General features: G+C 31.1%; 1 protein-coding gene across 3 annotated transcripts in view; it reads right to left on the reverse strand.

The window, feature by feature from the left end:
* CSMD3 (CUB and Sushi multiple domains 3) overlaps positions 1-16,017 on the reverse strand; it is a gene marked incomplete at its 5' end in the record, with an annotated part of 1,086,230 nt that overhangs the window by 637,648 nt on the left and 432,565 nt on the right. For 2 of the 3 annotated variants that reach the window (XM_079722285.1, XM_079722284.1), the window contains 2 exons: positions 3,491-3,578; positions 11,414-11,491. In XM_079722285.1, coding sequence (XP_079578411.1) covers positions 3,491-3,578; positions 11,414-11,491 — 166 coding nt within the window. The remainder of the gene's footprint in view (positions 1-3,490; positions 3,579-11,413; positions 11,492-16,017) is intronic. The other variant, XM_079722286.1, reaches the window with a different exon arrangement.

Here is a 16,017-nt window from a genome sequence, read left to right on the forward strand (position 1 = left end):
TCCGGGAGGATCCCACATGCCGCAGAGCGGCTGGGCCCATGAGCCATGGCCGCTGAGCCTGCGCGTCCGGAGCCTGTGCTCCGCAACGGGAGAGGCCACAACAGTGAGAGGCCCGCGTACCGCAAAAAAAAAAAAACCCAAAAAAACAAAAAAAACAAAACCTCTGTACTTCCACACTTAATTAAATATAATTATTTACCCCAATTTCATGATGTTCAAGCTGAGGAAATGAGGGATCATCCTTTTTTGTTTTCTTACTTTCCACATCAAATATCATTGGACACTGAGAATTTTGAGTGTCCAAGACCCAAAAGATATCTTGAGTTTGTCTAGTTCACTGCTATCACCATAGTCTAAGTCTCTACCACCTTAAACCCAGACTGCTGCATTGGCCTTCTAACTAAAACTTGTTTTCTTCAATCCATCTACCTAAAGTATAAAGCATGATGTACTGAAAATATAAATTGAACCAGCTCTCTCTCTCTCAAAACTCTTTACAGCTTCCCATAATAGGTAGGTGACCTACATGAGTGAAGAAGCCTAGGGGTGACCACTGTGAACCAGAGAGTTTGCTTAGCCTAAAGGGAACACCTGTTAATTTGTGCCAGTAGATGTTGCAATGAAGGCACATTGGTTTTACCTGTCAAATCTAAAAAGGAAATACAAAAATGTGTGTGCACACGCACGTGTATGTGTGTGTGTGAAATCTCCTGATTTTTAAATGTTGACTCACATATTTTAAAAACACTGTGTGCTTAAAACAAAACATATCTTCAGTTCAGATTAAGCAGAATTACTGCCAATTTGCTTCTTCTGAAGAAGAGATCTGTTTTCCCCACATCTCCTCAACTTCATTCTATAGCTTTTCTATCGCATTCTGTGCTTTTCTTCAATTTACATTCTATAATTTAGATTCTCTAATCTTTATTTTCCTGGAATGGATCATCAAGCTCTTCCTCAGTGTGAGGCTCTTCCTTTCCTGTAGGCTAGAGGCATAAAATCCTTCTGGTATCAATGAATTAAGTGGGACCTTCTTACACTGGGTGGATTCCCACTCTGACATCTTTATCCTCTCTCACAGAAGCTTGATTTTTTTTTTTTTTTTTTTTTTTTTTTTTTTTTTTTTGCGGTACGCGGGCCTCTCACTGTTTTGGCCTCTCCCGTTGCAGAGCACAGGCTCCGGATGCACAGGCTCAGCGGCCATGGCTCACGGGCCCAGCCGCTCTGCGGCATGTGGGATCTTCCCAGACCGGGGCACAAACCCATGTCCCCTGCATCGGCAGGCGGACTCTCAACCACTGCGCCACCAGGGAAGCCCAGAAGCTTGATTTTTTATTTTATTTTTTGACTTCACAGTACTTTTTAAAATTTGAGATTCATTTAATTGTTTATTGTATTTTTTGGCCATTAAATTTGAAGAACTATGGGGGGCATGTACTATGTCTGCTGTTAAGTGTTTTATTTGTTCCTGGTACAAAGCCAGTACGTAATAGGTAAACAATATATGTAGACAATGAATGTATAAACATATAAATGGTCTCTGGATTTCTCTTCCTCTCTATACCAGATTCCAATCATACTTCATAACCCACCTCAACATTTACCTCTGTGACCCTCATCTCCTAGCTGCCCAAAATACCATACCTCCTCTGTCTCCATGACATTTCACATGTTCTTAAATTATAATGACTCTATTATATCTTAGCCTGACTGTGAGCTTCTTGATGACTAACATCTATCAGGGTCCTGAAACATGACTGTAAGATAATCTTATGATTTGAAATCCACTAAAAGGTAATTTAACTCACTATATTCCTATTAAGTCTATTTCTAATAAACATATTTTTGCAAAAAGTGAGACCAAATAAATATTAATATTAACTATTTCATTTATCTTATCATACTATAATAGAAGTTAGAATTAATTGAATACTTATTTGTCTTAAGCTTTATGATTACTAACATGCACACGTTATCTCATGTAATCTTTCCCTCAATCCATGAAACAAGTATTATTATCCTCATTTTTATATCTGACGAAACCAACTCTTGGAGAAGACAAGACAGTTTATTGCAAGGATGGGGTGTGAATGAAGTTTGGTTTAAAAGCATAATGTAATATACTGATTAAAAGGTCAGGATTTAGAATCAGGATGTAACGAGTTCAAATTTCAATTCCATCAAATTATTAGCTGGATAAACAGAGTGTCAGTTTTCTTATTTGTAAAGAGGGAATAAAATAATAAACACCTTATAGCATTTTATAATAAATAAAGAATACGTGTAAAAATACTAAGTAAACGGTTGACCACTCTGCAGTCTAAGAAATATCATTTTTAATTATTGAGGTTGAGAGATTTAGTTGATTTTTAATATAGTCACTTAGTTTATTAAGATCAGACTGACTAGTTTCCCAGGTCTTTTGAATTTCTTTCTAGTGTGATTTTTTCAAACATTATTATCCATATTAATTATCAGGCTCGTTAAAGAAAGTTCTGTAAAATTTTTAGAAAATTACAATTTTATTCATATTGAACTAATATTGTTTTACACTGCAAGTATACCAAAATATAACTTTAAGTCAACTTGAATGATCCACGGGGACAAAATTTTCACAGGTCTTTATTATAAGAACTATCTTTTATTCATAGGGATATTCTTTAGCACAGCATTTGTCCTTTATACAAACAATATAAAGAAGAAAAGATTGTAAATGTGTCGTATGTGTACCTATAACCATTATCATTTTTTAAATTTAATATATCATGAATATTTTGTGAAAATAAGTATTTGTGAATGTTAACTAAATTATCGCTTACTATTTTATAGGATTTTTTTGTATCTTTTATTTGTAAAATGTTACAGAGGACTAATGAAAGTTCAAGATTTTTAAAAAATATTGTTTGAGAGTGTAAGTTAATGGCTACCATAGTCTACTACATACATTTTCTAGGTTGTAAGTAAGCTAATTTCAAATTTTAAAATAAATACTAATTTTAAGATAGAGATAAAACTTATTCAAGTTACATTTACTTCTAAAAATTACATATAAAATGTTTATAGAACATTTGCAGGAAGGTTTCGCACGTAGTACCTCATATGAAACTCACCATTCTATGTGGTAAATTTGATATACATGTTATAGAAGAGGAAACTCAGGCATACAGGATTGAATAACTTACCAAAGATCAGACAATTAATAAGCAATAGAAGTTGAATTCAAACTCATGTCTTTCAAATCAAATCCCATGATTTTTCACTTACTACATGACAACAGATTAATCATTTAAAAGCCAAAAAGTATCCTAATAAATTTGATTAGTCACTTTAAAATAATGAAATATTATTAATGGTAACACATTAATGAAATCTAGCTGCCACACTTTTAAGTCACCAGGTCTTCATCTCCATATTATTAGTTACATTTGAAGTTAAAATTAAAATAAACCTTGAGAAAATAAATACTGAAATAAACAATTTAAAATCTTACCTAAAATCTGATCCAACTCTCTTCCCATTTTCTGGTTCTCCTGGATCTGGGCATAAATTGGAAGCTGTTTTAATACCTCCCTCATTTACTGGAACAACAGGAAAAAGAAAAGAAAAAAATAATCAAAACATATATGATCAGAAAAACAAGGATGATATTCATTTAAAGTTGTACATAAAATATATTCTTGTATTTTGTTATTGTAACCACTATAGTTTATATATAGAAAGTTAAATATAGTTTGATAAACCAATAATGAGGACAAAAACATTTTTTTCTATTTGTGGACATATAAGAAAGTAAGTTTCATGTTCCTATTCAATGACTTACTAATCTGAATATTAACACATTAACAATTAACACTTTATTTTTAATTACTATCAAATAGTGAAATCTCTTGTAATGCACTCCCAGGGTATCAGTGCCAGAGTTTCCATTAATTATTGTCAGTAGAGAAGTCACCACCAGTTAGGGCAGTGTCGTTTGGGTACTTATTATTCTTAAAGTTGCAATAGAAAAATAAGACCCTGTGAAAAAAGTTTAAGGTTAATACCACTTTTTATTTGGTATATAACAAAGAATTTAGTCTGCCAATGTGAAAGTAAAACTGTGGCACAAATTATCAAGCATGTCATTGAATTATGATATAATGATGAAAATCAAACTAAGGGTTTTACCCTTTAACAATTTCCATGACTGTGTTTTACTTAGCCATTGTACACTTTCAGCAGTTTCTTCAGAACACCCAATTATTAAAAAGATTTATTAATATTTTCAGTGAATGTGATCACAGTAAATAAATAATTCCCCAAGATAGGGCTTTTTATCAAATGGGAAGATCATTAAACCAGACAAGGTCTGAAATATCTGAGTGATATTGTTTCATGAATTCAATCTTATAGTGAATTAGAGAGTAACTTCTATTTTCCTCTTCATCAACTTGTCTGCGTTTTAAATAAAAGAATGGGACCTGAGTAGAGACTCTAGAGAGGGAAAAATGTAAGCCTTGCAATGGTTCTTGTCCTACATTGTGGGTTGGAATCACCTCTAGAGCTTTTTTAAAAGAATAAAGATGATTAACTTTTATGTCTAGATATTCTAATGCAATTACTTTGGGTAGGACACTTTAGATCTGTTTTTTTTTGTTGTTGTTGTTTGATTTTTTTAATAATCCTCCAGGTGATTCTAATGTAGAGTCAATATTGAGAACCACTGGATCCCTCCACCATTTAGTTCAGATTGTCAACTTGTTCATATTGATTTATTAGACAGCAAGATAACTATCAGATGATGGCCCAACAGTCACAGCTCTGGTAAAGTTGTCATATTTTCAATTAGATATGAAATTTTGTGTTTGCATCCTTCATTCTATAAAAATCACTTTCCTAAATATCCTCAACAGTATCCTTATTGCTGCCAAATTACAAGTTCACCAATCCACACAAAGCATGTGATATTTTTCTTTTCTTGGTCTGCTGACTTGTTAGTTAATTTCTTTTTATCTTTCTGGCTTTTGTTCCTTCTGTTTGTTTTGGCCACTCTCTTACTTTAGCTGATATCACATACAGAGGGCAAATTCAAGACAATGACCCATAATTCTCCATATTTTATATTTTCCTCATGGCTTGAAAAATTACCTCTTTGCTAAGAATTTCAAATATATGGTTTTGTCATTTTTTCCCCAAGCTCCGTCCTGCTCCTTCAATGACCTACTAGGTCAACCCACCAAAATTCTCATAGTCATTTCATGTGAATGCTCAAATCCAGCTTAATCACTGATGCTTTTGTTTCTCTATTATCATTCTCTTCCAATTCATCTTGACTACTAGAACTAAACTTTCTCAAACACAGTTTTCATTACTGTCCAAATATCCTATGATTCTAGATTTCTAAGTATATCAACTCTACTACCCACTAGCCACCAATATACATCCATAACTCAAGTCCAACAGATTCTTCATTCTTCTGCAATTTTACTGGTTAGCCATGCTCATTCCATGCTTTGTGTTTTCTCCAGGTCCCCATGTTTTCCATTTCTTCCTCTTTAGCTATCAAAATTCTATATAATTTTCAAGACTCAGCTCAAGTCCCACTTTTTTTTTTTTTTTTTTTTTTCTGTACGCAGGCCTCTCACTATTGTGGCCTCTCCCGTTGCGGAGCACAGGCTCCGGACGCACAGGCTCAGCGGCCATGGTAAACGGGCCCAGCCGCTCTGCGGCATGTGGAATCTTCCCAGACCGGGGCATGAACCCATGTTCTCTGCATCGGCAGTCGGACTCTCAACCACTGCGCCACCAGGGAAGCCCCACATCCCACTTTTTGCAAAATACAGTCTCTCATTTTTTCCAGATTTTCTAATCCCTCTTTTTATATGACATGAACAATTTTATATTTAATTTTTTAATTATTTTGTCATACTGTTAGTAGTTTCATATTCCTTAGTCATATATACAAATATATTATACATTTGATAAACATAAGGAAAAACATAATTATTTTAATATTCCCACAGTGCCTAGAAGGGGGTTAATGACTTCTCAGTAAATATTTCCTAGTAGGTTGATTAAAAACAATGTGTTGTACGCTGTTTTCAATGAGTATTTTTTCTATGGGAAGAACCATCCTATCTTTAACTGACTTTTGAAAATATTATAGTATATGCTATTAAAATGTAACTGTTTTAACATACGATAGAGATAAGAAAAAGAAGTGTCATGACTTAGGCTTCCTACACTATTATATTAAATTTATAACACAGATTATAGGTAAAAATAGACGTGTCTGTGAATACATTAGAAAAGAAAAATAATAAAAAGTTTCATTTTTTCCATTTCATCATCATTATTGCCTAGGTTAAGATAAATTTTAACAATAGCTAACACACAGTACTATGTGTCAGGAACTAATCTACACACTTTACATGTATCAGCTCATTTAATCTTCACACAAATCTGAAGCATAGCTACTATTATTATGTTTCCCACAGGTGAGGAAACTGAGGCATAGAGAGGTTAAGACACATTTCTAAAGTCCTATTTCCACTTTCTGCCTTAGTCTAGGTTTCAACCTTGGCAGACTGATTCAAGAAATTCTACTCTTAACCCCTGAGCTCTCCATCCTGTACAGAAAGCTCAGAAAGGAGAAAGGGCAGCAATACTTAAAATTCAAAACACTTTTCCAAATATTTTATCTTAGAATGCAGACCATATTTATAACTTTCACCATGTTCACTTAATTAACCCCAGTTCTTATGATTTAATAGTCAAATTACTTTTGTCTGTTTGAAAGTGTCCTTTAAACCGCTGCCTTTGGACATCTGCAATGGTGAAAAAGTTCCCAACTTAAATTGTAAAGATAACGGGAGAGCTGCTGCATGATACATGTATTTAGTGTTCTTTAATTTAAATTTTTTAAATAAAAAATAAAGAACAAAGTATATAGTTTCTTATTTTTCTGATATTTAGATGCTACATAACTGCCCATAGCTAGTGACGCCAAGACATTCAAATGAAGTTAGTATCCATTCAATCAGCTGCTTTCACTACGTAATGCCATTCAAACAACTGGACAAATATTTATCATTTTTACTTCTTTCAATTTGAATAGTAACTTGTAAAAAGAACATGAGTGCTCTTTAAAAGTTAATTACATGGGGCTTCCCTGGTGGCGCAGTGGTTGAGAGTCCGCCTGCCGATGCAGGGGACACGGGTTCGTGCCCCGGTCCGGGAAGATCCCACATGCCGCGGAGCGGCTGGGCCCGTGAGCCATGGCTGCTGGGCCTGCGCGTCCGGAGTCTGTGCTCCGCAACGGGAGAGGCCACAACAATGAGAGGCCCACGTACCACCAAAAAAAAAAAAAAAAAAAAAAAAAAAAAAAAAAAAAGTTAATTACATGGACAGGGTCCTGCCTCTTGAAAAGAGCATAACTACAGGGAATATCTTTTGCTCTGATCTTTAAGGACAATAATAATAATAATGTTATTATTAGTAGTACAAATGCAATATGAATCCTTTTCCCCACACATCAGTGACAAAAAGAGAGGGCAGAATTTATAGAATTTAAAAAAAATGGATGAATTATCATTTCTTATAACATTGAAGTATATTTATTATATGTGCTTATAAAATATGCTATAGGAATTTTAATTAATGAACTATATTATTTTATATTCTAGCTTGAAAATACTATAAAATTAGTCAACATCAAAATAAAATATTGTTATTACAAGCAAGTTTTCTTAAGCTTCTGATGTTACATAGCACATAATCTACTCTAAAGATAAAAATAACTAGATCCTGAAAGTCATCTTACTAAAAGTCATCTCTACATTACCTCATCCAGCTGGTGGCATCTTAGAATTTTTTTTTATTATTAGATTTAAAAATTTTATTCCAGCTTATAAAATAGAATGCTTTGGATCTTGTTCTGAACTCCAACATCACGAATGTGGACAGAATGTTATTTTATACTAACTTTATATCCCACAAAAAGTTGCCATTTAACTCATTTAGCTTCCCAATAAAATGCTGTATCCTTGCCAACTGAGACTGTATCTTATTCACTCTTTTTACCTTCTTAGTCTAGCATGGTGCTGCCATGGAGAAGTAGTTCAAATAGAATTGTGAAATGAATGTATAATAAGAATGCATGAAAGTATGGACTTGAAGAAGATGAAATAATTTTTAAAAATACATTACGGAAAGCTCACAGTTTCTTTATAATTCCACCTTAAAATTTTAGAAGAGCCTAGTAGAAAAGTTGGCAAGAATAAATTCACTCAATTCAACATTTTAAAATATCAAAATTTATTTTTATTTTTTAAATTAAAAATATTTTTCCTTTATTTGCAAACCTACTCTCTTTGATAACAACAAGAGATGGAAAGAGACTACATAGAGTTCAGGACTAAAGTAGGAAAAAGGATCTGAATTAGCCATCTAAACAACCAAATGCTTCCCATGAACACTACTGCAGTTTCCTGAATCTCTTATTAATTTGTTTCTTAGTTAAACTTTAAAGGTGCTATTATGGGAAGATGCAATTTGGAAATGTGTGTAGCTCATGTCCTCCATAATTATGCTCACTCCTGGAAGTTCTAGTGATTGAATCGATATTTTTTTCAAAGAACACAAGCTTTATTTTTTTCCTTTGAAAGTTTAATGTCAGATAAAACTTGTCTCCTTTTAAAATTATTTGACTCTGTGTTAAATTAACGATTCAAAGAGATGAAGACCAAAATGCCTACTTGATAACAAATATATAATAATGATAAAAATTAAAGCATCATAACTTTCTCTGTGATCAACCATAGAGAATATATATTTGTAACTAGCTATTAAACATTTGAGAAAAAAAATGTAGGAAAATAACCTTAAAATAATGTTGGCTTGTTATTGTTGATAAAAAAAATTGGAATAAATAATCTGCCTTGATGAAAGTTGAATTATTTCTATTCAAAAATAAAAATAAGAAAGCACAAGAGTATATTTTATCTCCTACATAAGCTGTAATGGATAAATGTAAAATGTATTTTTAAATTATGAAGTAAATTAACATTTTTTGCTTTATGAGTAACTTTTTTCTTTTTGTCTCATTAACTTTACTCCTGACAATTTAAAAGTAAATATTCTTTAAATTAAATATATATATATAATATATATATTTAATATTTAATATAAATATATTAAATATTATATCTAATATAATATAAATTTAATATTTAATATAAATATATATATATTTAATCAGGGTTTGTTTCCCCAGGTACACTGTTATGTCTAAAATTCCCTTGCTTGTTCACCCTCATAACCACTGTACAAGAACAATGAAAATAATATGTATGTCCACTAAGACAATATACCAAGTATAAAAAGTTACATACACATTTTTCTTATTGAATAAATTTGATGTATAACATTGTGTAAGATTTTGGTGTACAGCATATTACTATGATACATTTATATATACTGTAATATTTATAAGTGTTGATGATGTAGAGTTGAATATATCTTAATTTCAGTATAAATAGCTTAATTTTCCCAGGACATCTGAAAGTTTGAAGCATGAAGCATATAAAATAACAGTTGTGTAACCAAAATGAGGAAAGTGTAAGAAAGTGATAGCGTACAATTCTTCTTAGATTTCCAAAATAAATAGATTAGCCAGACAAAATATTGGAAAAAAAAAAGTAGTAAACTTAATTATTTAAGTCTGCATCATTTCCTTCATGTTGACATGATAAAATTTGATATGTCAGAATAATTTCACCTAACAACTTTATGTTTATACTTTCTTATATAGGAAAAATACCTTTTTCTCTGAAATGTATCAAATAATTAATATATGTAGATTAATTAATTTATGTAGATATATGTAAAACACTGTAGATTATTTTCCCTAAAAACTGTTAACAATTTTGAAAATATGTTTTAACCCTAAAAATATAACAATAAATCATACTTATACAGCTAAATACTTTGAAATGAACTGTTTAATGCTTTCCAAACAGGTAACCCAATTTGACATTTTCCTACTGATATCTGCTATTTTTGGTTTCGTATTCTCAAATCTAACAAAATGTGAAAAATCACATTTTAAAATTAGGACACTTTAAAATATTTGATACCAAAAGGCTCCAAGTTTGCTTCTTGATAAGTGAAGTAATTGCTCAATTTGTGCCATTTACTGTTACAAATACAACTCAATAAATATGTGGGTAGAATCCTTTTCTGATATAACTATAATGAATGATTTTTTTTTTTTTTTTTTCTGTACGCGGGCCTCTCACTGCTGTGGCCTCTCCCGTTGCGGAGCACAGGCTCTGGACGCGCAGGCTCAGCGGCCATGGCTCACAGGCCTAGCCGCTCCGCGGCATGTGGGATCTTCCCGGACCGGGGCACGAACCCGCATCCCCTGCATCGGCAGGCAGACTCTCAACCACTGCGCCACCAGGGAAGCCCATGAATGATTTTTTAAAGAAATAGTTTTAAACTCATTTCATTAGATGATTTGGAATTGAATAAAAATAAATAATGCTAAAAATGTATTTTTGCTAAGAAGATAATATTTATTTAAAATAGCTAATCTTATTTATTATCAATAAGGCATTTTAGAAGTCAGATGTGTCATGAATGGCTTCTTTTAAAATTTATAATATGTATCTGCAGGAACAGTAAGGCAGGGTATTTCTACAAACTGCTATTGATTTATATTGAAAAAATGCATAGCTTTCTTAAAAATCTTATTTTATGTTCATATATGGTAATATAATAATGAATATTCAAATTCAATGACTCTTAATCTTAGATTTATGAATGAACTTCAGATCATCTACAAATCCCTGAATGTTAAGCAAAATTGTGTATTGGGGCAGCACATAAATATGTGTACCTCAGTTCATATCATGAGATTTTCAAAATAAAACAAAAATTAATTAGCTAGTTAATTCATTTATAAAATATTTGACTTAAGTGTTTGTATAAATTAACTCAAATTAAAATATATTTTTTCCTTAAATGAAAAATTGCTATTTAAAGAAATTTTTCCTTAGAAAAATAATTATGTTGAAATTTAGATATGTTCAAACAAAAATTCCTACAAGAAACCATTAATTTGATGATTTTCACTCACTCTTTTATCTCACATATTAGAGTTAGAAAACTAGAATGTTATCAACATGCTAGATCAAAAGAGTTTTTTTCTTTTACATTTTGAAACAATCTGAGCTCCAAAGTTTATCACAATAACCCAATAACTCAATATGCATTTAAATACAAGAAAATATTGAATAATCATGCATGTTATATAAATATTAATGCAGTTAATTTGGTAAACACACATTTTTTTTAAAACACACAAACAACACAGACACCACAAACTTCACTCTTGCACTAGAGAAGGAAACAAAAAAAAGAGTACACTCACAGATAGAAAACTTGTTGCTGTTGTCTTTCCCTGGAAACAATTTAAATCCTCTAGATTTAAAATCTATGGCCTTTTTCACTAGTTAAGAAAACAAACAAAAACATGTATCAGGATACACAAGTTTAAAATGAAATTCAAGTTAACAAATTTTGTTAGCATGGAATTATGCAAGTTAAAAAAACTGCTTTCTTAAGCCTGATATAGGGTACCCAGAAGAAACTAAAGAAGAAAAAAATAGCAATCTGATCACTAAGCAGTAAAAATACCAAGCAGTATAAAAGGATTTTAAGTGTACTATAGGGAGAATCTTGCATACATGTATAGGTACTTTTTAACACTACCCAGTTTTTATAGAAGAGCAAAACATTAACTCTTTATCATAAACCATTTGAATTCTTCAAATTTTATGGAATTAAACTAGACTGATACATTATAAAAGTGGGATAATTTAATGAGCTTGGTTTTTAAAATAAACTAGTGTACTTTTAAGGTAATTTAGCCTAACTGAAATATTAGGACACGTTTAAGAAAATAACATAATTGAAAAAACTTAAAATACATTCTAGTATTTCTGCCAATAACCATTTCCTTTCACACACATTGCTTGTGAATGATGATCGATGTTCCATCCATATTGTACAAAATTTATGAAAGTGAATTATAACTTTTTGGATTTCATCTAAAATACCTTGCTACTTTTTTGATATTATTATATTAAAAATCAACATCATAAGAGGCTGGCATATTTCATTGTGTACTATATTAAAGTAGATATGACTGGATTTGCCTTAAAAAATACAAATTCAATGAAGTAACTTGGAACATTTAAAAAACAGTTTTTCAAGTATTTTGGATGAAGGAAAAAAGTATTATTTCCTTTTAAGTATAAATTATTTTATTAACTACAGCTAATATATAATTTTTAAAGGGATAAACTATAGTTCAGAAGACTACTTTCTACTTTATTTAAATTTTAAATGACACCAAGTGAAATAAAGAAAAACTATTTAATTAAAAACTCACCCACCCACCCCACTAATTAAAAATATTACATAATCTGATGTAATGAGATATTTAAATAACAATTATTTTCTTAAAAAAAAAACACATGAACAAGAATCCAAGGGATATACTTAGCTTCCTCAATTATAATTTGAATTTTTTACATAATGCATTTTATGAGGTTTATAGGTAGAAATGATAGCTTGAAACATTTAGGCAATTAGGTTTTGTTCACTTCGTGAATTTGAAAAAAGCAATTTTTGATTTTTGTTAGTTTAAAATGATCATTTCACTAAATCTTACTTGCCATTTTACCCAATTAATTCAAATTAAGGATATTTTGTTGCCTTTGAAACATTTTAAGGTGATTTTTTTCTTGTCACTACCTTCAAAAGTACAGAGGTAGAGGCAGAGTCTTATGGTTTACTGAAATACACAGCTGTAAACTATACATAGTACATATAAAAATATGAAAATGATCATTGGAGTAAGATTTAAGATACCTAATTCTTAGCAATTAGTAGTTGTTGATTTTTGGACAAGAGTCTGCCTTTTTACCTGTCTCTTCTCTTAAAATAAGTAGCTAGGACTAGATGACTGCTCAGTTGCTTTACAATTTTGAGATTCTTTACCTGAGGCCCTTTATTTACAGTGAAAGAATGACTACATCTCTCTCAAGTTATGTTTTTCGTTGTAATTCTCTTCCACAACCCAGCCCCCAAGGTAAGGTAAAGTTTAGTCCTACTGCTGTATTTGGTTGGCTGCTCTAAATTTAGTTCTGCCACTTGTAAATTTTCCTGCTGCCTGAAAATTATTTTTAACAAAATTTACATTTTGTATTTTGAGGCATAATTCTAGAGTCTCCCAATCCAAACATGAATTATAAGTAGGAATTCTAACTCTACTTTTCTCTGCATTATAAGATTTGACTTTAAGTATTACAGAGGGGTTGGAAAATTTCATAGTAGTATTAACACAAATCTGGAATTCTTAAATATTTTTTTTTTTAATGAAAAGATTGTAAACCCAAAGGAGAAAATTGAAGAAGAAAAATCCAGAGGGTCAAAGAGCTCAGTTACTAGAAATAAAGGATTTGAAAACAACTGTGTGTGTGTGTGTGAGTGTGTGTGAGTGTGTGTATAAACTAGGTTTATGTAATGGGCTTGTATCTACATTAGACTATTTGGTTGGTGAGGTCAGGGACAATACCTAGCTATGAAAATGTCATCTGACACCAAGAAGTTTTACACAGTTTCCTGGTTCTGAAGGGACCTAAGCTTATTTTTTAAAAGCATCTGTTTGTCAATTTAAATTGAAGAAAAGTGAAAAGTATAAATAATTGTAATACAGATGCAGAAGATGGAAAGCCAGGAGAATAACCATTTTAGGAGATAAGGAGGAGTGAAAAGAAAATAATGTAAAATTTAAATTCACCCCAAATTTTAAAATATGTTAAATAGGAAACACATACTTTAGAGATTTTTATAATTTCAATAAAAAGAGCATACAGCATATCTCTTCTTGAATAAACTGAAAGGACGAATACTGTAAGTACCAATTGCAAGATGCTACTCTAAATCACAAATCAGTGAAATGTTAATTCTCAAATACATGCCATAAAAACATATATTATGTATTACAAGGTATATGTATTAAGTACCAACATGACATCAAGCAATGGCACATCTAGTGATCACATTTAACTTATAAAATTAACCTGACCTTTGTAACAAATGTATTTCAGTTATAAGCATGTCAAATTTATTTTATCATAAAGATATTAAAATATGTTGTATTTTATATAATTTTATAAATATTAAAAGACAGTGTGTTGTTTGTGTCAATTCCTTCCACTGTACTGTGAGTTTCTCAAAGGCAGCAACATTATTTTACTCAAGTAGTAAAACTTATAAAAAAAAAAAAAAACTGATGGTGACTGATAAACCTCATCTAACTTCCAGGTTAATTGGCTAAAGTCACTTAATTGAAATTATTTAAATTACAATGCCTTATTATAAAGATTAATCATATATGCACATACACGGATAAATTGCTAGATTTTGTTTCAAATGTCAACACTTTTTTTGCGAAACAGGTGGCATATGAGTTTATTTTTATGTTGAAGAATCTCTGTTAGTAGGAACAAAGTGCTGGTGCCATTCTTTAACATTAGGAAACTGACCACAATACACAGATGCACTACAGGGAATTCAACCATCACTTGGAGGCTTAGAAAACATGACCTTTATGTGGTCTAACACCCAGCCTCTAAAACTTAAAGTCATAAAACATTTCCCTGCTTCAAGTTGCTTATTTTAAAATTGATAAGACTCTTCACTACATAATCTCAAAAGTCACACACCGATAATTTTTTATTCTATTTCACTCCTATGTATATACAGTGAAAATCTGTAATTTCTCAGAACATTTATCTTTGAAAAAGAAGAAACAGACATGTTTAATATTAGTGAGCAGAATATTTTTTCATTGGAAAAAACTACTTTAGATTTGTACGGGACTCCTGTAGAAAAACACTGGCACTATTTATTAAATGTTATCAGAACATCTAAAAACCCTTTCATTTTCTACTTAAATTATATTCAAATACAACAATAAAAATAAAACAAATGAAACATTCTGTTTATTATCTTAATCTTCTAAATTTGTAGTATTTATTTTGACAATAACTTATCTTGCAAGTGGCAGTAGCTTCATTATAAATCTACAATTAAGTGAGAGTATGATGGTCCCTGTGAAAAGGAAAATAATTTCTTTTGAGAAAGTCATTTGTATCCTACTGATTTATTTTTATTTTTGCTTCAACTTCTCAAATGTACAATGCCTTTCTCTTCTTTTAAACTGTTTCTGACATCATGCTATCTAGATATATAATTCCTTCTTTTTATTTTGAATTAAGTATCATCTTTATCTTTATACTCAATAAATAAACTATACTAATAAAATAAATTTCATCAGTTTTTCTTTTGGTTATTAAAACTAATGTGTGTTCGTGTGTGCATGTGTGTGTTCCATTTTGAGAACGTGGCACATCTCACCATTGACAGTAGATCCATTTACATGGGTATTAGAATATATAATCAATCACTTGCTAAGGGATTTTATATAGATCTAGATAATGTTAAAACACAGTGTGTTATTTGTGACATTTCTCTCACTGGACCAGGAGTTGGGAAACCTGTATTCTAGTCCCATAAGACATGGAACAAGTTGTTTAACTTCTCTATACATTCCTAAGAGATTCATTCATTTACCCTTAAGTATTTAGGTGTAGAATTTAGAGCAAAGGAAGAAGAAAAGACTAATCAGAATTCTCAATTCTATCTCAAAGATTAAAATGTTTTTAGAGATTCTAAAAGTATTTTACTATGTTCAGAGGAAAAGTTTTGTTTGTTTGAAAGTAAAGTGTGGCTCCATGTCACAGGCCTAAAGACACTACAATTTAACACTTTTTTTCTACATCCTGTACTGGCAGAACTGTTCTTCAGAACATATTTGGCATGGAAGCTGCTAATTGGTCACTCCATCCATATTATCCTTAGAAGAAGAAATATCAAGAAACTACACTGATGCCAGTAAAAACT

Source organism: Hyperoodon ampullatus (assembly GCF_949752795.1).
Source record: "Hyperoodon ampullatus genome assembly, chromosome: 17".
In the NCBI taxonomy this organism is placed as follows: Eukaryota; Metazoa; Chordata; class Mammalia; order Artiodactyla; family Ziphiidae; genus Hyperoodon; species Hyperoodon ampullatus.